The sequence below is a fragment of the Asparagus officinalis genome, chromosome 6 (genome assembly GCF_001876935.1).
Source record: "Asparagus officinalis chromosome 6, Aspof.V1, whole genome shotgun sequence".
In the NCBI taxonomy this organism is placed as follows: domain Eukaryota; kingdom Viridiplantae; phylum Streptophyta; class Magnoliopsida; order Asparagales; family Asparagaceae; genus Asparagus; species Asparagus officinalis.
The window spans coordinates 11,201,874-11,227,799 of NC_033799.1; the positions used below are offsets into that span (position 1 = coordinate 11,201,874).

Genomic DNA, 25,926 nt, shown 5'->3' on the forward strand with positions numbered 1-25,926 from the left:
GCTTTTTTTTTTTTAAAATCGGACGGATACAGTTTTGAATTCGGATATTTTAAATTTTTTTGGGATACCGATCCAAATCTGGATATGAGTATAAAATTCAGTTGTGAATACAGATATCCGCAATTCAATTAACATAAATATTCGGATCCATTTATATATGCAAACCAGTAACGACTAACCAACCAAAACCCAAATTTCCAGACTAGGTAAAAAACCCTACTTTACCAAATCCGATAACTCAATTCCCAAATTCTCAAACCTCCGCGGTCATCCGTCGTCGTGGACGCTGTCGTATCCCTCGCCGCCTCCAACCCCGCCGCCGTCTCCTCCCTGCTCTTCTGCCCCCCTCTCCGACGCGCTCCTCCACGAGCAGGACCAGCACGCCCAGCCCGCCGCCGCCTATCCTCGCTGTTCCATCGTCGTCCTCGCTGTTCCATAAGGTCGAATCAAAACCCTAGATATTTTTCCAGTTTGATCCTCATGTAAGGCTACCTGTTGCCTTTAGATTTGATACAGTTTGGATTAAATTTTGATTAAATTCCATATGGAGTTATAGATTGCAAGAATTAGTCAATGATACAAATGCGTTGTCAAATAGATTTGTCTTATATTATCTGTATGTAACTTAGTTATGTAGTGCAATCAGTATTGGTTTCACTTCTATCTAAAATTTTGAAGTGTTGATGGTTTAATTTGATAGTTTCTGCCATCTTGCATTATGGATAGATGCAACTATGGCTGCAGCACCCACATTTAGCATGACACAAAGAATGCTTTCATTTATAATGCTTAAGGAATAATACCATGGATATGTTTCTTAAAGCGAGTCACATACATAAACGTAGCATTGCAAGTTAATCTCGAGAGTTTCCCTGCATAAACATAGCTCATAATAGAATCTGTACACTTTTCTTTATAGATTTTGGACTGTTGAGCTAGATGAATAAAACAAAGATTCATTGGAGGAGAGTCTATTTCATATCCGTGATCTCCGATCTGATTCTCTAATATCCGAACCGTATCCGTTTCCAATGAGTGCAGATATGGTTAAAGTTTTTTTCTTACCGAAGGGAATCCATATCCGTATCCGTTTATAGAAAGAGGATATGGATATGGTATGTGCCAATGTGCCATATCCGAACCATATCCGCTTCATTAACACCCTTATACGCCACTCATTAGGAGTCGGGTATGAGGGGGATATGCTTATACGGTATGCTATGGAATGTGGATGTTTTAGGTTCGGTTCTTAAATGTAGGGATCAAAGGTTTTGCAAAAATCAAAACTTAATAAATACGCTAGCTGATATCAGATATGGTAATAGAACATTGAGAATCATGTTGCAATTAAGATATGTATACTTTATTTGCTTAGTTTCTCAATTTTTTGTTGTTTATTGACTTTATTCTATTGCAAAAGAGTATTTAAAAAAATTAACTTGTTTTAATTCTAAATCGGGATGCTAGTGTTGATGAACCTGTTCGTGTTTCACTACAAATCTAGGACTATTGATATCGGGTCGGAGTTTGCTGTAGCGTCACACATTCCTGACATCTATGTTTTGGAGGTATAAGTGATAATACAATAGTTTAGAGGGTATAAGTGGTTATACCCCCAGCACGAGGGGCGTTTATGCAACTAACCCAATAGTATATTGTGTAGTTCTTTAAATTAACTTTCTTGACCTCAACTTGACCAAAAAATTAAACTTTCCTCTAGATCGAGGATACAAAAGTAATTTATGGTCACATGGATCTCACAACCGTGAAACAGAACTGTTTGGAGTTCGGAGGCATAAATGCTAATAGTTTAGAGGGTATAAATGGTTATACCCCCAGCACAAGGGGTGTTTATGCAATTAACCCAATAATATACTGTGTAATTGAGAATTTATGATGAGTGTTATGTGGAATATAAATTTGAGCTTCATGTTTTGCACCTCAAAATTATCTTGTGGAGTTTATGTTTGCTTTGTTGGTTTGCATGTTATTATAATTGTTTGTTGAAATGATGGTCTTATTTGGGCCTAGTCTGCTTGAGAATTCTTGCATGTAGTAAATGAAATCAACATTTGTTCTTTCCTTATTAACTTATTATTGGAAATAGAAGCTTATCCATTCACCCCAATCAGAGACAATTGAGGCATTGAACTGGTTTTCAGGCAGAGCAGTGAGATTCATATGGCTGGTCTGGAGGAGCTGAAGAAGAAACTGGAACCATTGTTTGATGCAGATGAAGGGAGTTCAGTCGGGCTCTCATTGGAGCCATGTGACTCATATATGGTAAATTTATCAGTCAAAAATGGCAATAGAATATTGACAGTGGCACCTTATGTTTCATAATGTTAAGAGAGATTGCTCACCTAGAATAATGAGGTGCAGATTTTATGGCATGTCAATTGAGTTATGAAAGTGAAATAACAGAAACAATTCTTCCCTCTTATGAGCTATACGTGGTGAATGTAGCATGGACATACTAAGTATATGCATATTTCCAATTTGAGCTGCATCTTTGTAAAGCTAGGATCAAATTAATTTTCTATATTTAATCAACATTTGAAGATATATTTACAAATAACACAATTATTTACAAATAATACAGTTTACAGAAGAACATAAACCCAAACCTGATTTGTAGTATAGCTAGCACATATGAGTTCCTAAACCTAATTTGATTCTAACATATTGATACATACACAAATGTTATTTCTACGTTTGATGCTTACATCACAATTTGAATATTGAAACATGATAATTATGTATTTGGATATATATGTGTAGGCACCCTATCAAAATATGTATATGTAGGCACTATAGCTTGTGCTTTGTATATGTAGGTACCCTAGCTAAAGGATGAGAAGGAAATTTGAAAATGTAAATCTGGTCAAGTTGTTTGTTTTAGGTTGGCCTAGCTTATTCGGCCATCCAAACCGAATACCTCAAGGGCTATTGTCATAACCATTTATCATTTTCCTATCAAAATTGGTTGGCTACTCAGTCATTTATGCTGAATTCAATAGTTTGGGCATAATAAAAGACATGAAAAATTTATTATGACATATGTAATCTCACTAGCTTCTTGATTTTATGGCTTTTCATATTCTTTTATTAATGGAAAAAAATAAATGTTTGTTTATGCATAAATATATGCTTATCTCATGCCTTACTTTTTTGCTATTTTCACAACTTTTGAGCTTGTCAATCTTCTCTTATTCCTGATTGTATAGCTAACACCCATGCATTAGAGGCACATCAATCATGAAACTATTTACATGACTCAGCTACATAATAACATGCCAAATTCCTCTAGAAGTCCACAACTTTAGATTATACTTATGCGATTGAAGATAAAAGGATATTATGTTCTTTATCATTTATCTTTACCCGTATTACTGCTTAAGTAGAGAAATTACCGTACACACACATATAGAATCCACTTAAGTGGATAGAAGCATTTGTCCGTCCAACTTTTTAACCATCGATTGACTATTTTGATCAAGATCTTGATCAAATTAATATCTTGCATTTATTGAGGGGGTAGCTTGGAAAAAAATAGAAAAGAAAAGAGCAAAGGGACATGAGAGTAGTTATTGAGAGTAGTTATAGAGTTTCTCCCGATTTCTAGGCAAGCGAGGAAAACGAAACCAAAGGCTTTCAACTCCGTGAGAATATTGAAACTTAAAATCCCCGGCATGGCGAGCGCCACCCAGTTCGAACTTGGTCCCCTCTCCCCACCGTTACGTTGCAGATGTTGATGGTGCTATGTGGTTCTCTAGTAGTTGACATTTTTTTTTTCTGAGTGGAAAAGTAGCACTGAATTTCGTTGCTGGGGCTTTGGAGTTGGAGTTGTTTTTCTTGTTGACTTTTTTTTGTTACCCTAGGCTATAATGTTCAATTGATTGGGTTACTTTGTTTAATTTATGAATTTATTCTTCCTGTATATGCTTATTTTTTAAGCCTTGTGCTGCAATTGTAATATTGTCATCTGTGTATTTTGTACTTAAAGTTCTGATGCCTAAAGTCGGACCAGTGTTGTCAATGTGCGAAGCGCAATGCGGGACGCAAAACATCTTTACGAGCACATGCGCAAGGCGTAACTCGATGCTCGAGCCCGAGTGATGCGAGGCGCACACCGCACACATAATTTTTCAATATATGTAATCAAGCGTGAAAGAACATGTTTTTAGAATTTACATGAAAAATATCATGATAAATAATATCTTACTACAAAATCAATTTACATGAAAAATATCATGATAAATAATATCTTACTACAAAATCACAATATAATGCCTTAATTTCTAACGCTAACACCCAACATAGTAGCAAAATTCATAAAATGTTAAATCAAGATTAATATCCAAGCAAAGGATTAGTAATTGTCCTCAATTGAAGGCTATTAAAAAGGCCTAATGGGTTTATTTTGCTTTTTGGGATATGAAATATCAAGTATAAAGACTCGATTGAAATGTTAACAAATAAAACTATATGAGGATATGTACTATATGCACCCTACACAAAGTAAGGATGTACGCGAGGCGCAAAAGGCGTTGCTGCATCAGATGTGGGGCGCTTCATCACCGCCCCACATCGTAAGGCGTAATGAGGCGCGCGCCTTTGAAAACACTGAGTTGGACCATTATGATAACTTGTTTGGACGGGAAAAATAATAAGTCCGTCCACGACGATACTTGAATATTGCATTCAGGAAGTGTGTGGAATAATGTTGACTAGAGTCGAGTCTTTATTATTTGATCTCCATTGGAGTAGAAAATCCAATGTAAATTTCATGTTTGTTGTCATCTCGTCTTCATATTTCTTTTTTATATTTGCTTCTTGCTGTATGAGTATTGAATGTTAGAATATTGTTCTGGCTTTACTGAAGAAGATATATAGTTGTCTCAGTAGAAAAGGAAACAAATCAATAGGGTAAATGTTAATAAAGCAAACAGACTAAATTAAACCATTTGATTGATAAACAGAAATCAGTTCCCAACACATAGAATCTCTAAATATCAAAGATTGGTACACATGTAATCAAACAGTACATAAATCAACTCATTGGAGTACATTGTATAAGTTCTCTGCCTTTACTGGTACATTTAAGTAATTCAGAGCCATGAACTAAGAGTTCTTGATTTTACAGAGGCCTAAGAAGTCTCAGGCATTAGTTCAGAGCTGAATCCCCCATGTCTGCCATCATTTGCTTCTGATTTCCTTTGATGAAGCTGATTGTCATTATAATTGGTTCGTACCGAGGCAGAGGAGAGGGTCGCACTGGGGGTGACTATGGAAACACTGAAGTCGAAACAATGATGGCAGTGGGTTTAGACTTCATGATGGGACGGGAACAACAAAGGATGAGTATTTTGTCATCTGAACGTGGAAGGATGCATATTTTTGTTATTTTCTGCATAGAGGAGAGAGATTTAATTAGATAGGGAGACATTATGGAGAGAGATTCTCCATATGATCATGTTCAGTATCTTTTTGTGTTTTCCCCCTTACCAAACTACCCTTCTCTCAATAAATGCAAGATATTAATTTGATCAAGATCTTGATCAAATTAGTCCATCCAAAGGTTGGAAGTTGGATGAACAAATGTTTCTGTTCCACTAAGTGGCGCTCTAGCTTATATAATATATATATATATGATATATATATATATAATATATAATATATATAATATATATAGATATTATGTATATATAATATAATATATATATGTATATAAAATATATGGGAAATATGATTCTCAAAGAGCCTCTTAGATTGAATCTAATGATGCACCTCTCACATCTATGGATTGAGCTATCTTCTTAATGGACGATCCGCCTCCATTCATAATGCCATCTTAGAATATCTTAAAACATTCCACAAATAAAAATCATGAGCTCTTGAACTATTTATCTAAACACATATTTTCATTGCTCTCTTGTGGTTGTGTTGTCAGTACAATGTTAATTTTACTATCACTTGCCATACATTAGTAACTACACTCAATTTATGCACAATATTTTATTTATATGTCATCTCGAATCATATAGTATCAAAATAAACGAGAGTGGATCAAGTCAAATTTATTGCGATAATCTAATTTGACATGTGCATCTCCTCTAGATATATATATATTATATATATATATATATATATATTATATATATATATATATATTATATATATAAATATATAGAGAGAGGAGAAGAGAGCAGAAATGGAAGAAACTTGGTACCAAGTGTTCTCAAAGAGCCACTTGGTAGTGAGGTGGATTAATCTGCCCGATCCATTCCATCTAATAATGAGTAATAAAGAGGCGGGAAGTTGCATGTTAATTTTGGTAAAAAACCCCACCACTTCTTTAAAAAAAAAGTGAGCTGGCATACGTCTCTTCCTCATCTCTCCCCAACCACCACTTCAATCTCAACCTCTCTCCTCTTCAGTCTCAATCTCTCACTTCCCCCCCTCTCTCTAGAAGCTCCACTTCTCAATAACTCTTCCATTCCACCTCGCCGCGTCGCTGCGCCGCCACGACTCCTCAGCCTGTCCGCAACGACTCACTCCGCACCCGCCCTCCCCTTGATCACAACCTCGAACGCGCCTACTCCTCCGAGCGCGCCTCCTTTGCGTGACCCTGCACCACAACCCCTCCACAGGCCGGGCCCTACATGTATTTGCTAACAGCAAGAAGAACGTCCTTGCCTAAAAATTCAATAACACTAATATACACTGCCATAACTCAATAATTCACAATAGGACCATGGCGGGGTTCTGTGCGCCAAGCGAGGCGGCGCGGAGGCAGTCCGACGCTGACGGGGTTGCGAACCGCGCGCGAGAGATTGAGACAGTGGAGCTCTACGAGCAGCGGGGGGGGGGAAGAGAGATTGGCGATTGAGAGGAGAAAGAAAATGAGATTGAATGAATGGCTTGAAGAGAGAGGAAAGAGACTTATGGCCAGGCTCCCTTTTTTTTAAATAAAAAGTGTGTTTTTTTTGCAAAAAATTACATCACATCCTCTTTAATTGCAGCTCATTATTAGATGAATGGACCAGATTAAATCGCACTATACTACCAGTTTCTTATGAAGAAACTTGGTAACGCAAAAATCCTTCATTTTCTATATATATATATATATATATATATATATATATATATATGAGGGCATGAGTCATGAGCTAACAGCTCATTTTGCAAAATGAGCTGCCCACTCACAAGCAGAAGAACCCACACCCACCAAATGTGCCCATTAGGTGGGCCTATACACTATTGATGTCGGGGGTAGCTCATTTTACAAAATGAGTTGTCAGCTCATATACATTTTTTCATATATACATATATGTATGAGGAAACTGGCTATGAGCCGACAACGTGTCTTGCAAAATGGGTTGCCAACCCACTGCCATGAGCCCCACACTGATGTGACTAGCAGGAGACTTACATGACATAGACTTGGTAGCTTATTTTACATGTGCTGTCAGCTCATACCCATATATAAGTGTGTGTGTGAGTAATATGTATGTTGGTACCAAACACCAGATGCTTGGAAGTGAGGTGAAAACTTCTCATCCACTCATTTAATTATCTAACACATGTACCACCATGTGAATGTGGCCCATTCCTTTAAATAAGTGGATGAGAATGAGTTGCCAACTCACTACCAAACGCCAATTTTGTGCTTGGTACCAAGCATACCCATTACTCTCTCTATATATACATATATATGGAGAGAGATGAATATACTTGGTACTGAGCATAAATTTGGTGCTTGGTAGTGATGTGGATGCTTCTCATCCACACATTTAAAGATATCATTTACGATTGTCCCCACTTAATTACCCACCCCATTAAATGCGTGGATGAGAAGTGGCCACATCACTACCAAGCACCACATATGGTGCTTAGTACCAAGCATACCCATATATATGTATGTATGTATCTGTGTATGTGTGTGTGTATGTCTGTATGTGTCTGTGTATATGTGTATGTCTGTATGTGTCTGTGTGTGTGTGTCTGTCTGTGTGTATGTGTGTGTGTGTGTATATATATATATATATATATGTGCACACACCACACATTATTTTGATTTGTTATTTTATCCCTGCCACATTTCTAGTTTTTAGACATTGTTGTGTGCATTGGTACTGTATGTTTTGTAAGTGTAGGTGTACGCAATACATTGTAAAGCTAAAACTAGTGCACTAGCTTTTTGGCTAAGTTGGTTTTACATGAGCATCAGAGCAATAGGTTTCAAAAGCTCCTAGGTTCAATCCTTGTAATTTACAAATTGAAATATGTCAATTTCCCCCATTATTCCTCATTCCAAATGGGTCATTTTATGCAGAAGGCCACTCCATGTGGCCCAAAGTCAGAAGTGAAATAGGGGAAATGTGAAGTTCTAAGTGTATTTTGAAATATATAGTTAGTCCACTATCCATCAGCTTAAACTTTTAGGTAAAGTAGGTATTCTGTGTCCTATCGTTTCTCTCTGTCTAACTTTTTGTAGTCTCATTTACCCACTTTGAATCTTAGCACACCTTGATCACTGTAGAATGAACAAGATTTTCAATACAATTTGCTTGGTGTTGTCAGGCTTGTTTACTGGACGATGTATAATGTTCTGTATTCCTTTTCATATTGTATCCTCCAACATTTGTTTTATATAGATGATCTATTATATAGCTGATATTTTATAAGCCTTTTTTTTAAAAGTTTGCATTACCTTTTCGTATATGAATTTAGGATTGGAATCCTCTACTAATGGATCCTCTACTAATATCTACTAATAAAGAGATCTTAGCCTTTGATTTATCAATCACCTCTACTAATGGATCCTCTACTAATATCTACTAATAAAGAGATCTTAGCCTTTGATTTATCAATCAAAGACCAAGATCTCATCCTTATCCTCCATCTACTAATAAAGAGATCTTAGCCTTTGATTTATCAATCAAAGACCAAGATCTCATCCTTATCCTCCCCCTACTTTTGCTCATGAGGAGATCTTGGCCTTTGATTGAAAGGCCAAGATTCCATTAGAAGATATTAGAAAGCTCCTCATTAGTAGAGGATCCCAATCCATGAATTTAGCATCCTCGTGGTACCATGGTCACTTTTCACTTGTTTATCTCTGCAATGAATTTGTATCCAACCCGACCTGACTCAACAAAATTCAGGTCAGGTAGGAGTTACTTCTTGTAGAAGTTGGGTAATGATCAGTGACCAAACAAGTTGAATGTGTCAGGTATGGATACAACTGTCATGGTGCCATAAAAAATATTTTTCATGTTCATGGGAGAGAATGAATACTTGTTACTTTTTTAGTGTTATTATAAAGCTAATTTTTCTTGACCTTGTAATGTTTGTTCTCTTTGTACTATATAAGCGGTGATTAATAAGTTTGTTTTTCTTTGAAATATTACGATGAAAATGTTTACCATCTAGTTACAAAAAGTTTGAGGGTTGGTAAGATTATCAAGTTCGTCAATGCTTGGTTAGTAGGCCTCTTTCTTCTTGTTATAGCCAGCTAGATCTTTTTTAGCTTCATCACTTAGATGTTAGACCTGTTTCTCACTTCTATCATCTCTTTGTATGTTTGACATCAACTTGGTAGCTGATTGCAATGTTATGATTTATCTTTTGGTCAAATTTTCTTTAGTTACTTATAGTTGTGGTCCTATCTTGATGAGAAATGGCATGTATATGATGATACAGTGGTGGTGATGGCAGTTCTGCCTCTTGCTTTCTGATCAACTAACTACTATTGTGTGGCATAGCATGATTCTTATCTTCTTTTTCAAAATGATACAGCCTAATGCTTTAGTTGTCATGGCAAAGAAGGATATGCCTAGTTCAACGCAAAGTAATACAGAAACATGCCTGTTTCAATAACTGAAGCTTCTGACTTTATTTCTCATGTTTTCTTAAACAATTTATGTATCTTACACTAGCACGACCTCACGGATGACCTTTTATAGATCAAGTTTCAGTGGGGATATACTTTACTGCTCTACTTATCGATAAGTCTCTACCACACATGATATTTATATTTCTCTTTGGCTAACTTTCAAAAAACTTCCATTAACTTTGGATTGTTTGTAAACTATCATAATTTTTTGTTCCCTTAACTACAAAAATTGATGATAGTTTTCTGAAAATCAAGGTAGTTTCTGGAAGAAGCTATGAATTTTGCAGTTGTTTCATGAGAACGAAAAGTTTGTATTAGTTCTTTTACAACCCAAAACTGATACTTGTTCTTCTAATGTAGCCTTTCTCTTTCGCTGTAAAATTTATTGTTGAGACATTTCTGGTTTTGGAGGTATCAGATGGTGGAACTGTTAACTTATTGAGCAAATCATGTGGAGTATACAATTTTAATGAGCTTGGTTTGCAAAAGCATACAGCTGGACTAGTAGACGAGGAAACAGGTGAAACAATGTACCGTTGTGCTTCTCATGAAATGCATACATTTGGAGCTATAAGTCGCGGTGGAAGCAGTGTTGTTCATAGAGCTATTCATATACCAAATCATCGAATTTTGGCCTTGAAGAAGATAAACATATTTGAAAAGGTTAACATCTTGCTTTTATTTTATTTTTTTATCCGACAGATGCACATCTGCTTATTACTACTACTAAATTGATATACTAATATGTAATTCTATTTTAAAATAGTTCTATTCTAATCACGCATCTACCGTGATAATCCAACTACTGGCATTGTGACCTTGGTCTTTGAAAAACATGGACAACTATATGAAACGTTTGGAAGCGCACAATTTGCAAGTTATAACACAGATCAGGTTGCTGATGTGGCTTTTATAGCCTCTCTCCATCTCTCTCATCTCTACTTTGTTATGGTGGAGTGGTGCAGTGAAGGGGTTGGGGGAGTTTGGTAATTCTTTCATAGACCTATTCAATCACTGCGCTTTTGTTTATATATGATATTTTTGTTTATATGGTTCGCTTATGGATAAAAAATGAGAATATAATGTTGAGTCTTAGTTTGTGATTATACTTACTGGTAGACTTGAACCCTTCCTTGGGCAAGCATCTCCAACTATTAGGTGGTAATTTTGCCTATAATTCTCGCCCATTGAAAAGTTAAAGGTAGTGAGGTGGAAGTGTCCATGTAGAAGTGCTGTTAGCAGAGGTTGGTTCCGGAAAGTCGAGACCTGAGATAAGGCTTTCATTATGTTCTTTGGAATACAGAGTCTATCAGAACACCCACATATAAATGGGGTGTTTGGTGTCGTTCAGAGTAAGGGGGCAGTTTAACAATATTACCTGCCCGCTTTAGGGTTCAGAACAGTTTTCTCCTATAGTAGATGTTCTGATTGGATTTTGTAGTTGGTTATATGTGGAACTGCATATGCAAGTTGAATTCACATTTTATTACAAGAATATTTGGAATTTATTGATTTGCATAACTAACTTAAATGTTGAAAATTTTGAAGCCCGACTTGTGTGTATCGTTTGCTTTATTGATTTGATCCTTTTTTTCAAAGGCCTTTCAAAATGATTTGAACTATTGGACACTTGTTTCCTGCTTCCTGTATGTTTTCTTCATTATTTTCTACCCTCTTTCTGTGCTCATATTTAACCTTTTCCGCTCCATATATAGTTGTAGATAATTGTTTCTTACGCTCTTTCCAACCTCAGCCCAAAAAGGGAAATATAAAAATAAAATCCTTCTCTCTTTTTCCTGCTTCCTGTATGTTTTCTTCATTATTTTCTACCCTCTTTCTGTGCTCATATTTAACCTTTTCCGCTCCATATATAGTTGTAGATAATTGTTTCTTACGCTCTTTCCAACCTCAGCCCAAAAAGGGAAATATAAAAATAAAATCCTTCTCTCTTTTTTTATACTTTGGATTTCACATGCTTTCTCTTGTCTAAAGGAGAAGAGGCAACAACTTCTAAACGAAATACGGACTCTATGTGAAGCATGTTGTTATCTGGGCTTGGTTGAATTTCATGGGGCATTTTATACCCCTGGTTCAGGACAAATTAGCATTGCTTTGGAGTACATGGATGGAGGGTCACTTGCAGATATTCTACGAGTGCGGAAACCTATACCAGAGCCAGTTCTTTCACATATGATCAGGAAATTGTTGATAGTAAGGATCTATGCACTTCTATAGTATTCCCTCGTTTAATAGGAATTATAATACTTTTTCTGGTTTTGGAGGTATCAGATGGTGGAACTGTTAACTTATTGAGCAAATCATGTGGAGTATACAATTTTAATGAGCTTGGTTTGCAAAAGCATACAGCTGGACTAGTAGACGAGGAAACAGGTGAAACAATGTACCGTTGTGCTTCTCATGAAATGCATACATTTGGAGCTATAAGTCGCGGTGGAAGCAGTGTTGTTCATAGAGCTATTCATATACCAAATCATCGAATTTTGGCCTTGAAGAAGATAAACATATTTGAAAAGGTTAACATCTTGCTTTTATTTTATTTTTTTATCCGACAGATGCACATCTGCTTATTACTACTACTAAATTGATATACTAATATGTAATTCTATTTTAAAATAGTTCTATTCTAATCACGCATCTACCGTGATAATCCAACTACTGGCATTGTGACCTTGGTCTTTGAAAAACATGGACAACTATATGAAACGTTTGGAAGCGCACAATTTGCAAGTTATAACACAGATCAGGTTGCTGATGTGGCTTTTATAGCCTCTCTCCATCTCTCTCATCTCTACTTTGTTATGGTGGAGTGGTGCAGTGAAGGGGTTGGGGGAGTTTGGTAATTCTTTCATAGACCTATTCAATCACTGCGCTTTTGTTTATATATGATATTTTTGTTTATATGGTTCGCTTATGGATAAAAAATGAGAATATAATGTTGAGTCTTAGTTTGTGATTATACTTACTGGTAGACTTGAACCCTTCCTTGGGCAAGCATCTCCAACTATTAGGTGGTAATTTTGCCTATAATTCTCGCCCATTGAAAAGTTAAAGGTAGTGAGGTGGAAGTGTCCATGTAGAAGTGCTGTTAGCAGAGGTTGGTTCCGGAAAGTCGAGACCTGAGATAAGGCTTTCATTATGTTCTTTGGAATACAGAGTCTATCAGAACACCCACATATAAATGGGGTGTTTGGTGTCGTTCAGAGTAAGGGGGCAGTTTAACAATATTACCTGCCCGCTTTAGGGTTCAGAACAGTTTTCTCCTATAGTAGATGTTCTGATTGGATTTTGTAGTTGGTTATATGTGGAACTGCATATGCAAGTTGAATTCACATTTTATTACAAGAATATTTGGAATTTATTGATTTGCATAACTAACTTAAATGTTGAAAATTTTGAAGCCCGACTTGTGTGTATCGTTTGCTTTATTGATTTGATCCTTTTTTTCAAAGGCCTTTCAAAATGATTTGAACTATTGGACACTTGTTTCCTGCTTCCTGTATGTTTTCTTCATTATTTTCTACCCTCTTTCTGTGCTCATATTTAACCTTTTCCGCTCCATATATAGTTGTAGATAATTGTTTCTTACGCTCTTTCCAACCTCAGCCCAAAAAGGGAAATATAAAAATAAAGTTGTTTTTTTTTATACTTTGGATTTCACATGCTTTCTCTTGTCTAAAGGAGAAGAGGCAACAACTTCTAAACGAAATACGGACTCTATGTGAAGCATGTTGTTATCTGGGCTTGGTTGAATTTCATGGGGCATTTTATACCCCTGGTTCAGGACAAATTAGCATTGCTTTGGAGTACATGGATGGAGGGTCACTTTGTTTTTTTTTATACTTTGGATTTCACATGCTTTCTCTTGTCTAAAGGAGAAGAGGCAACAACTTCTAAACGAAATACGGACTCTATGTGAAGCATGTTGTTATCTGGGCTTGGTTGAATTTCATGGGGCATTTTATACCCCTGGTTCAGGACAAATTAGCATTGCTTTGGAGTACATGGATGGAGGGTCACTTGCAGATATTCTACGAGTGCGGAAACCTATACCAGAGCCAGTTCTTTCACATATGATCAGGAAATTGTTGATAGTAAGGATCTATGCACTTCTATAGTATTCCCTCGTTTAATAGGAATTATAATACTTTGATCAATTTATGTGGCTGAGTAATGTGTTGAATCATTTAGGGTTTAAATTACTTGCATGGAGTAAAACATTTAGTTCACAGAGATATAAAACCGGCAAATTTGCTTATAAATCTCAAGGGGGAGCCTAAGATTACTGACTTCGGTATAAGTGCAGACTTGGATAATTCTGTGGCCATGGTAAGTTAACTTGTCAATTTCATGAGCTAATTTCAATGGTTTAGAAATCTCTTTGTAGTGGCCGGGAAGAATTTACGTTTTTAACCTCTATTCAAAATGTTTATGTGCCAGTGTGCTACCTTTGTTGGCACCGTTACATACATGTCTCCTGAGAGAATTCGAAGCGAGAACTATTCTTATCCAGCTGATATTTGGAGTCTGGGATTAGCTATACTCGAATGTGGAACTGGAAAATATCCATATACAGCAAATGATGGACCTGCCAATCTCATGCTACAGGTGAGTTTGTGCATTGTACCTTCTCTGTTTCTTTTTTGATTATGTTTCCTTTTTTCTACTCTTTGCATAAATGATTGCATATGTTTCACATTGTGATTGGTGGGAGTGAAATTAGTTTTTACCCTGAAAGTCATATTAATTGGTGTTATCTAACTCAAATCAATTGGTGAACAGAGTCCTAACTAGCTCTGGATTGTTTAAATAGACAAGATCTAATCTAGAGTCATCTGAGTGGAAATAAATCAAGTTAGATTTTTTTCAGTCGGACTGGGTCACCTTTTATGGATTCTTTTTAGATAATGATGCCATTCAATTCTTTATGAGTCAATTCTTTATGAATATTTACCCAAATAGAATTAACGGCAGAATTATTATTTAAAAACAAGAAAATAAATGAGTGGTTGTCAGGAATTTAAAGCAGAAGAAATCTGAAACCAACCATAGGAGGGGATCTCAAGCCAGAAGCTTCACAAGTCTAATCTATGCTATATTGAGATCAAATATTGTCATCGAATCGTGGAATGTTGGTGGTTCTTAATTTAACAGTATTCATCAAAAGGTTTGGTCTGGACATCCCCCACACATAGGCTTTGGTTATATTCCTAAAGTAATTATGACAAATAAAAACCGTGAATCTAATAAGAAACTAAAAAATTAAAGGTAAAACTAAAAATTACATGTTCATCTGACAGAAGAGTCGGTTTACCTTATTGATTCATGAAATATAGTGACCGCAGTTCTACATCTATTTGGAGTTTTCTGTTATCCCATCGCCTTTGTGTAGGTCTTCATTTGCTCCCTGGATGATGATGTTTCTTACGTTTACTTTAATATGTTTCATTAAGCTTCTGAGCATTAATTCTCGACACGTACGCTACTTGAAGTTAAATTTCACTTTATCTGCTTGCTGTATGCACCTTTTTTTTGTTGATATGGCAGATATTATATGACCTAACGCCTACACCTCCAAGAGATGTGTTTTCCCCAGAATTCTGTTCATTCATTGATGATTGCATGCAGAAAGATGCTGATTTGAGACCGACAGCAGAACAAGTAAGAATATGAATAGTTAACTATATGCTGTTGAAGTAACTACGTGCGCGCGTGTGTATGTGTGATATCTACACCAATTATCAAGCTCACCTTGTCTTGAACATATGCACATGACCTCTTACCAAATGAGGGCTACTTCCTAATCAAATTATGATGACTACTTACTGTCTGCAGTAATACTTCCCAAGTTCTACTCTTTATTAGGAATTCATGTTCAACCCAATTTGTTCTAGATTATGTGTTATCTTAGTTAAAGAAGTAGTAAAATCACAAGATGTATTTATATATGTTAAGGAATATATCATTGAGATATTGGGAGATATGATTGTATGTGATTTTATCTCATGTTAGGGTTAGATGAATAATATCTTGGCTTTCTTTTATTTCTCTACATGATATGAGTCATCATTTTGATTCTAGAGAGACCTCTTTCTTCATCTTCTATATCGAGCCGCTGAGGGGTTTTTTTGCTGAAAACTTCGTGCTTCCCCTCCATGGCCTCGACGTTGACTCATTGTCCATTGATACTGTTCACCAAGAAGTTCCTCTATGAGTTACTGTTCATCAAGCTACTGTTCATCGGTATGGCAGGCTGTTCGTATCTGTGGATTACTATTCACTTACTGTTCATCAAGCTACTGCTCATCGGTATGCCAGGCTGTTCGTATCTGTGGATTACTATTCACCCACAGATTACTACTCGCCGTCCACTCCGATCAGAGCCGACTCCGCTCTCATCTGCTGACGTAGCACAATCTATCAAGTTCTAGGAAAAGTAATTAAATGAACTAATATGCAAAGTAAATGTAAACTCACACTAAAATTGTAGTGGAAAATAACTTTAAATATCAAACAATATGAACTAACAACTAATAGTAATAAATGATGCAAAAACTACAACAAATAAGGAATGTGTTTGCGATATACCTAAGGCGTGAAACGTCGAGCACAGTCCACAAACCCTATTTGAGTACTCGCCGTTGGAGTCGAATTTCTATTAGCTAGATCTTGCGAAAGGGTTTTCAAAACAAAAAGGTTAGTTCAATATAAGATCAAGTATGCAACACTTCTGATTAACTACAATATAAGCGATCTGATTAAATGGGAATAAGGGCTTAGATCTGGGTTTTGTCGTTCTCTGTCACTGTGGAATACTGCAGGGATCAAATCTGTGAATGAGGTTGCAGTGTCGAGAACACCGGCAAGAACAATGGGCACTGTTCACGGGGCGCTGTTCAAGGAACTGTTCACAGGGCGTTGTTGACGGCACTGTTTACGGAATTGTTCACGAACTGTTCTCGGGGTCGCTGTGCACTCCACTGTTCACGGGGGTCTTATAAAATTAATTGGAATCACTCTAGAAATCTCTTTGTTCAATAGTTTTCATTCAAAATTCACTGCCTATTACATAAAAGTTCCTCACTTTTGTAAAGAGTTGAAGATAACACAAGTCTTATCTGAAAACAAATCAAATCTTATCTTTAAATAAATCAAATCTTATCTAAAAACATGTAAATGCTTATCTCTAAACAAATCAAATCATAACAATCTCAATTCTATCAATAACTTTATTCGTATCCTAACAATAACTAAGTAAAACCAGTCCTTATCTCAAACTGAATAGCATCTGTTGATATCTCAATGAGATCTATGATGCCAAGTCCCTCTGAAATAGAATCGGGTATATTGATCCCTATCATCTGCCTTCATCGAAAAAAAGCCAAGATATTATTCATCTAACCCTAACCTCTCTTAAATAGATGTTAGGCGAATATAACAAAATAGGCATGAGATAAAATCATATCCAATCATATCTCAACAATATTTCATAATATATTCATTAACAATATATTAATACTGAGCAGCAATTCTGACATATTAGGATGCATGCAGTTTAGCTTTCCCTTCTTTTTTTCCATGTTTGTGCTTCTGTTGATACTAACCGTTCTGCAGCTTATGTCACATCCATTTCTTAGGAAGTATGAAAATGAAAGTGTGGATCTGGCGGCATATGTTCGAAGTGTTTTTGATCCTACTCAGAGGCTGAAGGAAATAGCAGATGTGAGTTCCGTCCTTCTTGGTGTCAATCTTCTAAAAAAAATTATTCATGATAGAATTAAACCGAAAACATATAGTTGAATCTTATTAGACTTTATCAGGTGATGTCCAAATTTTCATGTGTGATATATAATTGTACTTTTGGCATGCAACATTTAATTCATGCCTCTATTTAACAGATGCTTACCATACACTATTACCTGCTCTTCGATGGGGTTGACGGACTGTGGCATCATATGAGAACATTGTACACTGAGAAGTCGACTTTTAGGTACTGCGCTTGAAGAATTTTGGTATTGCTTGGGAACTTATTCTGACCTTCAAAAGTGAATGACTTAATTTTCCTATACTTAATGTGCTTTATTATGAGGAAGAGTATAGTTATATTTAGTTCACAAAAGAAGCTCCAAGACTGGTTATTGAGAGAGATATTGCATCGGATTTATTTCTTGTCAAAATGGGCACAAAGCTCATCAGTTATCATACATAATTTCACTATTGAGTATCAACCTCGAAGTTGGTCAATATTCTTCTTCATCTTCATCATCATCTAGGATTTATTTCTCATCAAAATGGACATAAATTAAGTTATCATACAGAATTTTACTACTGAGCATCAACCTCTAAAGTGGTCCATATCAGGCAAGGAAATGCACACGGAGATAGGGTTGCCATAAATCCTACTGGAGCACTTGTTACAACTCGCATCTATTTTACCTTTTATGTAACTCTATATATCTTATCACTTATCATCTCTAATATCTTACACATTTTAAGCATTTAGTTTCTGTCTTGAATGACATGATAAGCAAATATACTTGGTCGCCTCATTGTTATACAATTTATTGCTTACGCCTTTTTTTGGTTATTACTGTGCTTTAGTCAACCCGTACATATTCTCAATTTTGAATAAAGTTTAAAATGATTTATCCATTTTGGATAAAGGCATTTGCTAATTGTAATAGTTTTTGGAGTTTATGTCCTGATTAAAATCCATTTCACAAGATGAGTGCTTAATTTTGCGATTTGACAGTTTCTCAGGTTGTTAGACATAGCAACTGACAATTTTGTTTTACTTTGTGATTCGCGTAAATGAGTGATCATCATGAGAGTTACTAAATTCCTTGTTTCTCAGTTTCTCAGGTAAAATTTTCAGAGGACCAAATGACATATTTGCAACCCTATCAGAAATCCGAAAGAAACTCGCAGGTGAGCGGCCGCGAGAAAAACTGGTTCATGTAGTGGAGAAGCTCCACTGTCGGCCAAATGGGGAGGATGCCTTGACAATCCGAGCATCCGGATCGTTTATTTTGGGTACCCATTTTATTATATGCGGAAGTGGAGTGCAAGTAGAAGGGATGCCGAACTTTGAAGAATTGTCCCATGACATTGCCAGTAACCGAATGGGTATATTTCATGAGGAGTTCCATATGGAACCGGGAAGTGCTATTGGAAGTTACTTCATAGCTAAACAGGAACTTCACATACATGAAAAATGAGGATGGTCTCTTACGGCTTATTAAGATTACGCAAGCTCGACCATTTCTGAAGATTAGCTCGTAGCTTTTTCTGGAATTGGTGTTTTCAGATGTCACCAACTTGTTTGCTTGAAGCGTGGATGGTATTGAAGGACCTCGTTGACGCGTGCCGAGCAATCACTGGGTGTGTTGTAAGAAGCCTTCATATATATATACATGAAATAAGTGTCTAGATTAGACTCCATGGACGATAAAGGGTTGTACTTAAAAGGTTTTATTGTGTTAACATCACATTCATATATCTTACTTGTGTCTCCTGTAGTTGACAGTTTACACTATTTATGAACTTCACCATTTGTACAGACTACGATGCTTGATTTTCTGCAAGGTCTTAGAATCTCTACTTCATAATCTGTGGGTACGTGTCTTTTAATGATTAAAAAAACTGCAGCTCAAGCGGCCAGTTCCCTAATTTAAGCGCATACCGCACGTCACCATTTGTACAGACTACGATGCTTATATACGTACCAGTTTCTTTGATTCACAGAGCTGCAGTTTAGCAAGACGCATGTAGCTTTATAGCAACAACAAGAAGTTTTGATAGGGGGTTAACTATACATCGGTTCTTAAGGCAAGGCAAAAAGATATCGCCTTTGAGTTTCTATGGTCAACAATTTTCTATTCCTTCAGGTCAAAAAAAAAGAACTCTTCTTCCTTTCACTATTTGGTAGAGTAGAGCAGCAAGCTTATAGGGATAAGTCACCTCCCATTTCATCTATGACCTTTTCTATCTTAAACAGCATATCTGGAGAAAAACACAGGGAACAAATATTTCAGGATATTGTGGAAATTATCTTTCCCTTTTTTTTTTAAATAAAATTTTAAATGGATCATATAATGAAAATCTAAATGAACTAAGAAAAAAAAACTGAGAGAGGAAGGTATGAAATCGTACCATGAAAAGAAGCATCTGTCATGTATTTCTAAAATCAAATAGAGAAATTCAGAAGCAGAGAATATGGATGTCAGAACAAAGTTGTTGAAATATGGAATGAAAAGAGAGAGGAAGATAATAACAGAAGAAAATGCAAATACCGCAATTTGACCCTTAAGATGTGGGTCATCTGTGAAATTCGGCAGTACTGAACCACCTGTAAATTTCCAGTAGAAACAAGTAAAGAACGAACACAGAGAAAAATAACGTCATCTTTTCCAGGATGAACGTAAGGAACAACATATATTTCCATACCACAAGCTAGAGAATTCAGCGGGCGTCCCTGCAACAAGAGGTTCTAAAAATATTAGGATATTTGTGTCCCAGAAAGAAAATACTACGTTAGTCACGGTGACCAAATAAAAAAGATTCAGAAGATCACCTCATTCAAGGATGGTTTAGCATCCAGCTCTTCGGTCTGTTGCTCTGCAAATCGTATGTAATACTGAGAAATAAGAGGCCATGTAATTATACATGGGAAAATATTCGTTGTAAAGGTTAATTTGCTCGAATAACCTTTTTCAGTTTCATCCGAACAATTGGTCAGTAGTTCTGTAAAGCTAGGAGGAAAGCCTGAGAATATGGAGTCAGTGTCATTAGCAAGCAGACGTGGAAGACTGCTCTCAGATTGCTGATCGTTGTAGCTCAAAGGACGCTCGGGTGAACAAGTTGCAATAGGGTCTGGAGTGTAAGTTGCGATAGGCTCTTCATAACTTGAGTCCTCATTGAACCTATAATCATAATAACCCCAAATGTGGGCAAAAGTTTTAGTATATAACTTTGTTAGCATCAACCTAAACCACCTGGTTCTAGATAAAATAAGGGTATGAAGAGGTTCTAGCCTGGACAGAAGTCTATTAGAAGCAGTAAAACCGGATGGAGATGAATTTTCACACACAACATCACATCCTGAGGGTGCATCGTTCACTCTGCCATTTAAGCATCCCTAAGAATCACATGAACAGATACATAGTGAGTGCATGCACAAAAAGTCAGATTTTGGTTGCTACATCCTTGTTTTTATTTGCTGGGAGTGAGGAATTGTCAGATACCTTTAATGTGTTTAACAACAGTAACATACCACAAACCATATGTGCAGGAAAAAAAAAAAAACAAATTAGCACTTCAACACAGTTTTAGACAAAGAAGCTCATAACTCATGCTATCACCATCACGAAGATAATAGATCGCTGATTGCTTCGAGAGAACAGCAAAGAAACAAAAGCGAGAAACATGAAAATAATTAAAATTTGCGCTTTGAAAATGGCAACACAAATATTCACTTCAGCAAATATTGGACTTAGGACTATGCAAACACTTGAAGCTAAATGGTGAGATCTCCTAGCTTATGCCAACAGTATCAAGTTTCAGTTGTTTATAATACATGCACAACTTGTTATACTAGGATTAGAGAAAAGGTAGTGACAATTGTTGAAGTCTGTAGTGTAGATTATCTAGTATCAAAAATGGAGAATGGAGTTTTTTATGATTGAAATTCCAGCTCAAATAATTAAAGAAGCTTATGATTTTATTTTAAAGGAGACAAATGTTGCAGTGAACTTAAATAAAGATTTAACAGTTCAGCCAAATTAAATGAAATCAGTAATGTACTCATGATATTCAATCTCAATTTTCCATCCAAAAGTTATTGAAACAGAAAGAAACGAAAAGTAATCCCAAATAAAGAACATGTACAAATAGTAACTGTCCTGGTTTAAGATTGATGGATACTGTTATAAAAGATTGATAGGTACCGTCATAAAAGTTTAAATGAACATGATAAGTGCGAGGATATGTTTCAAATTAAGTAAGGCTTTTTCTATATATTCGAGTGTTTTTACAAGAAGAAAGAAAGTACAAGTAACAAGTTCAATGAATTTTTTGCACAAAAAAAAAGGGGGTAACATGAACACTTTAAGATTCAAGATGTATGCACTTTAAGATTCAAGATGTATCCATTTCATAGCCAGCTAGCAGATTCCAGAGAAACATCAGCCATGTAACTAAGCAGTTCAGCTCCAGAAAATTAGAAATTGCCAAATTGGTGAATACTGTCAAATAGATGAACAAAATGACATGTATACTTACAAGAATTATGGGTAAAAAGGATCATGTACCTTGACAGAATTTAGGAACTTTTCAGCAACAGAATCTGTGGGAAATCGCACAGCAAACTTCTGAATCTGCAAATATAATCAAAATCAAGTTAATAATGGAAAAAAGATCAAATTGAGCACACCTATTACATAAACATATGTCCACAGATAAACACTCGGATTTATATAAAAGAGCACAGTAAAGACAAACTATAAAGATAAGAGACAAGAAGAGCACACTGTAATACCATTTCATGTTGCCCTCATTCCCATAATACATTCATCTAATAACTAACAAGTTAAAAAATTGTACAAGAAGAGAATCTCTGGTGTGCTATTGGTCACAAATACGGTGTCAAATAAGAACAGGATGGCTAAATGTGTGGAGGCGTATACACAATACTACTTGCAAGTTGCAACATAGATACACCTATGGGAAAGATGATGGAATTGATAGATGTCATGCTTAAAAGAAATATAAATAGATACTGTTTACAAAAAAATAAATGGGTAGATAAAAATCTATAGATATCGATTATACTGAGTATAAAACTCTATCAAATCACGATGACTAAAGTCGAGTGTTTATGGAGTTCTATATGATCATAGATTATCTATGAAACTGAAGCAGAAAAAAAATATATGATAGTTGTAAAGACAACAGTACTTTATTGATTAGAACGTTGGTAAATTATGAAAAATTAAGTGTGGAAGAAAGGAGAACGTTATGATAGACCCATGATATAGACTAAAAGATACAATAAGAAATGAGTGCATGTGATATTAGAAATTGCTCCTGCTGAGGATAAAATGAGAGAATCCATTACGATGGTTTGTAATATGATAGAGGCCACTAAATGCACCAATTAGGAGACATGAATAAGATTATAACTAATGGAGCAAGGAGAACTAGAGGTTGGCCTAAGAGAATTGATTAGAAGCAACTACAAAGTATGATAGTGATAGTGTAATCAATGAGATAACCCTTAACAAATCTGGATGGAAGAACATGTCATGTACGCGCTCCTAAAAAATTCCTATAAAAGCTTTGTTGTTGTCGTGTTTGTATGTTCATATTATAAACTGACTGGACATTTCCACACTGATGAGAGAACTAAAATGGCTCCATACTGATCAACTTTATAGCTCCAACGAACTTTTAATGGGCCTCTAAGTGATGGGAGTATACAAATGACATTATTGTTATTATTATTTTGGTATTTGAGCTTGGAAGCAAATCCCACGATACCAGCGTAACCAACAGCATACATCTCAAATAGCACAACTAGAAAAAGTACTGAGTAAAAGATGAAGTATAAACCGCACTTGCCTGGCCGGAGCCATCCCTGTAACTCAGGAACACTGCCCTGCTTCCTCTGATTGGGCACTGAGCAACACAGGAGATCTGCGGCCACGAGAAGTGGAGATTGGAAACAAAATGCTCCTCCTGCAGTGAGAATAAACATAGTTGAAATTTCAGAAACACTACATAACTTGATTTTTTAAAATAAAGTGCTAGATAACTGTTCAAGAATGTGTCATTTCAATAGAATGGCTAAGGCCCCTGTTTCCCAATTTAAAAAGTATACAGGAGAATAAATCATGTATGTTCAGGATACAGATATACAATAACTCCGACATATTAGCAAAATACAACAACTCCCTCATATTCTGCTGTAAAACATTCTCCCCAGATTCCTGATATGACATTAGTATTCAAGATGTCGAGCTAGAAAATATAAACCTTGCACACTCATCCACACTACTTCTAGAACGAATCCTGTAGCCGAGAGATCAGAAACAGAGAAAATCTATCAAAATAATGAGAGAGAACAAAGGATATAAATATAAAATTTGAAATCAAGTCAGAAACCTAAATACAAACTACCATCAACTGCAAAATTGCCCAAACATTCAAATAAGTACCTAAATACTTTGTAATTACACCTATCAGCTAAACCAAGAGAGAGTAACGCTGATATATAGCCAGAGATCCTTCAGTCATCATAACTATGATAAGTTTATTTATAACAGAGATTGAAAGTTAAACAACGAAACTATGAAAAATAAAATCCTAAAATTAAAAAAACCTCATCTAGAAAATTAGAACAGAGATAGCGCAAACCAATGACAATCTAAACAAAAATACAGATTAATGGCATGAATCGAACTCCAAACTAGCACAAACGACCAAAATGGTATAAAAAAAAACTTTAAAAACGAACAAGAAAATTTTCAAATAGCAGAGGAAACCTTAAAAAATTAATATCAATTCAAATCTCATCTACTAATTTTCTTTTCAGCCAGAATAAATCAGATCCACTAAAATGACTTACGGAAAAATTAAAAAAAAAATCAAATCGAAACTATCAGAAATAAAACTCTAAATAAAAATAACCTCATCGAAAAAATTAGAACAGAGAGATCCTATAATAGAGAAAAATTTCTAACAGCAACAAAAACCTGAGTAAAATAAGGTCAAGCATCGGATTTATAAAAAACAATATTCCAAGATTAAAAAAAACTCATCAAGAAACCCTAGAACAGAGAGCTAAGAGGCTAACATGATCTACAGCAGAATACCTAATAATGACACGCAAAAACGAACGAATCAAGCCTATCAACCAAACTAATGGATGAAAATTTCAAATAGCATCGGGATCCTAAAAATCTAGAGCCAAGAGATCGCGGAGACTTACGACGATGATCCCGACGATGGAAATCGAGAGGACGGGGATCGATCCAGCGCCAGATCTGACGATTCTGAGATACGGCGGGAGACTCGGCAGAGATCCAGTTGCTCGGCTGATTACTGGACCTATTGCTGCTTCGGGCAGCCGGGATGAAGGGCAACCGCGGAGAACGGCCGCTCGAGATCGCCGGATGGTCGCTTAGGAATAGTTGCAAGAAGGCGGAGAGAATTCGAGTCGCCCAGCGGTTCGCCCGGCGTTGGATGAAGGCAGAAGAGAACGGCCGGCAGCGCCTCCGCCTTTAGAGTGAGAGAGTGGAGAGAGTCGAGTGAGCAAAAGAGGGAACTCTCTCCATTTATAGGGGGGAAAAGTGGGCGGGCAACAGACCGTTGATTTTGTGGGGACCCCTAGTTGGTGACAGGTGGACGGATGAGATTAGTTTGTCGTTGTGTGAGAAGTTTGTTTGTACGGAAGGCAGGAGAAAGTTTGACAGCTATCGTCGTCAGTATTTTAATGATTTTATTCTTCCACGAGAAATTCTTTATTTTTTTGAAAAATTGCTTTAAGACTTCTAATTCTAAGTTTCAATGTGCCACAGCCTCTCCTACTTTCACCAACTTATGTCAGCTCATGATATGACGCATGTCCATCTAAAATCCTAATTTTATTATTTCTCTTTCTCATGTCAGCTCATGTTAACTATTATAGGTAACATGCGAACTATAACATGTAACATGTTAATTATTATAGATAACATGTTAATTATTACAGGTCACACATTGAGCTCAAAACGAAAATCATTGGCACCTCCTTCTCCTCCCCCATTGGCATGTGGGCCGCGCCCAGCATCTCCGCCAAGCCCCATGATCGCCGTCGGCCACATGAAGTTCCTCGACGTTTGAAATTACCTCGTGTGCTCTTCACTCACACTCTTCTTTTTCACTCTATAGTTGTGCCCACTTTGTATGGAACGGGGGAGGAAGGCGGCGGCGCTTGGGAAGGCGCTGGCGGCGGAGCGGGGGAGGGAGAC

At 36.3% G+C, this 25,926-nt stretch overlaps 2 protein-coding genes across 7 annotated transcripts; one reads left to right on the plus strand and one right to left on the minus strand.

Moving 5' to 3' along the window:
- On the plus strand, window positions 276-19,483 carry LOC109844524 (mitogen-activated protein kinase kinase 3). 6 transcript variants are annotated; one of them, XM_020413592.1, is made up of 12 exons: window positions 276-440; window positions 2,133-2,283; window positions 10,262-10,312; window positions 12,184-12,435; window positions 13,601-13,729; window positions 13,924-14,013; window positions 14,111-14,248; window positions 14,360-14,527; window positions 15,467-15,580; window positions 17,534-17,641; window positions 17,818-17,909; window positions 18,774-19,483. In XM_020413592.1, the coding sequence occupies exons 2-12, from the start codon at window positions 2,182-2,184 to the stop codon at window positions 19,135-19,137; spliced, it is 1,608 nt and encodes a 535-aa protein (XP_020269181.1). In that variant the 5' UTR covers window positions 276-440; window positions 2,133-2,181; the 3' UTR covers window positions 19,138-19,483. The 6 variants fall into 6 exon arrangements, with proteins under 6 accessions (XP_020269181.1, XP_020269179.1, XP_020269180.1 ...); XM_020413590.1 differs by having other exon boundaries at window positions 2,163-2,283; XM_020413591.1 differs by having other exon boundaries at window positions 2,163-2,283; window positions 10,262-10,303; window positions 12,175-12,435.
- LOC109845737 (protein POOR HOMOLOGOUS SYNAPSIS 1) lies at window positions 19,580-25,761 on the minus strand. Its single transcript, XM_020415010.1, has 11 exons — window positions 25,704-25,761; window positions 24,906-25,096; window positions 23,537-23,653; window positions 22,228-22,293; window positions 20,953-21,056; window positions 20,627-20,841; window positions 20,493-20,536; window positions 20,366-20,393; window positions 20,212-20,267; window positions 20,072-20,099; window positions 19,580-19,921 (listed from the first exon to the last, which is right to left on the minus strand). The coding sequence occupies exons 1-11, from the start codon at window positions 25,759-25,761 to the stop codon at window positions 19,863-19,865; spliced, it is 966 nt and encodes a 321-aa protein (XP_020270599.1). The 3' UTR covers window positions 19,580-19,862.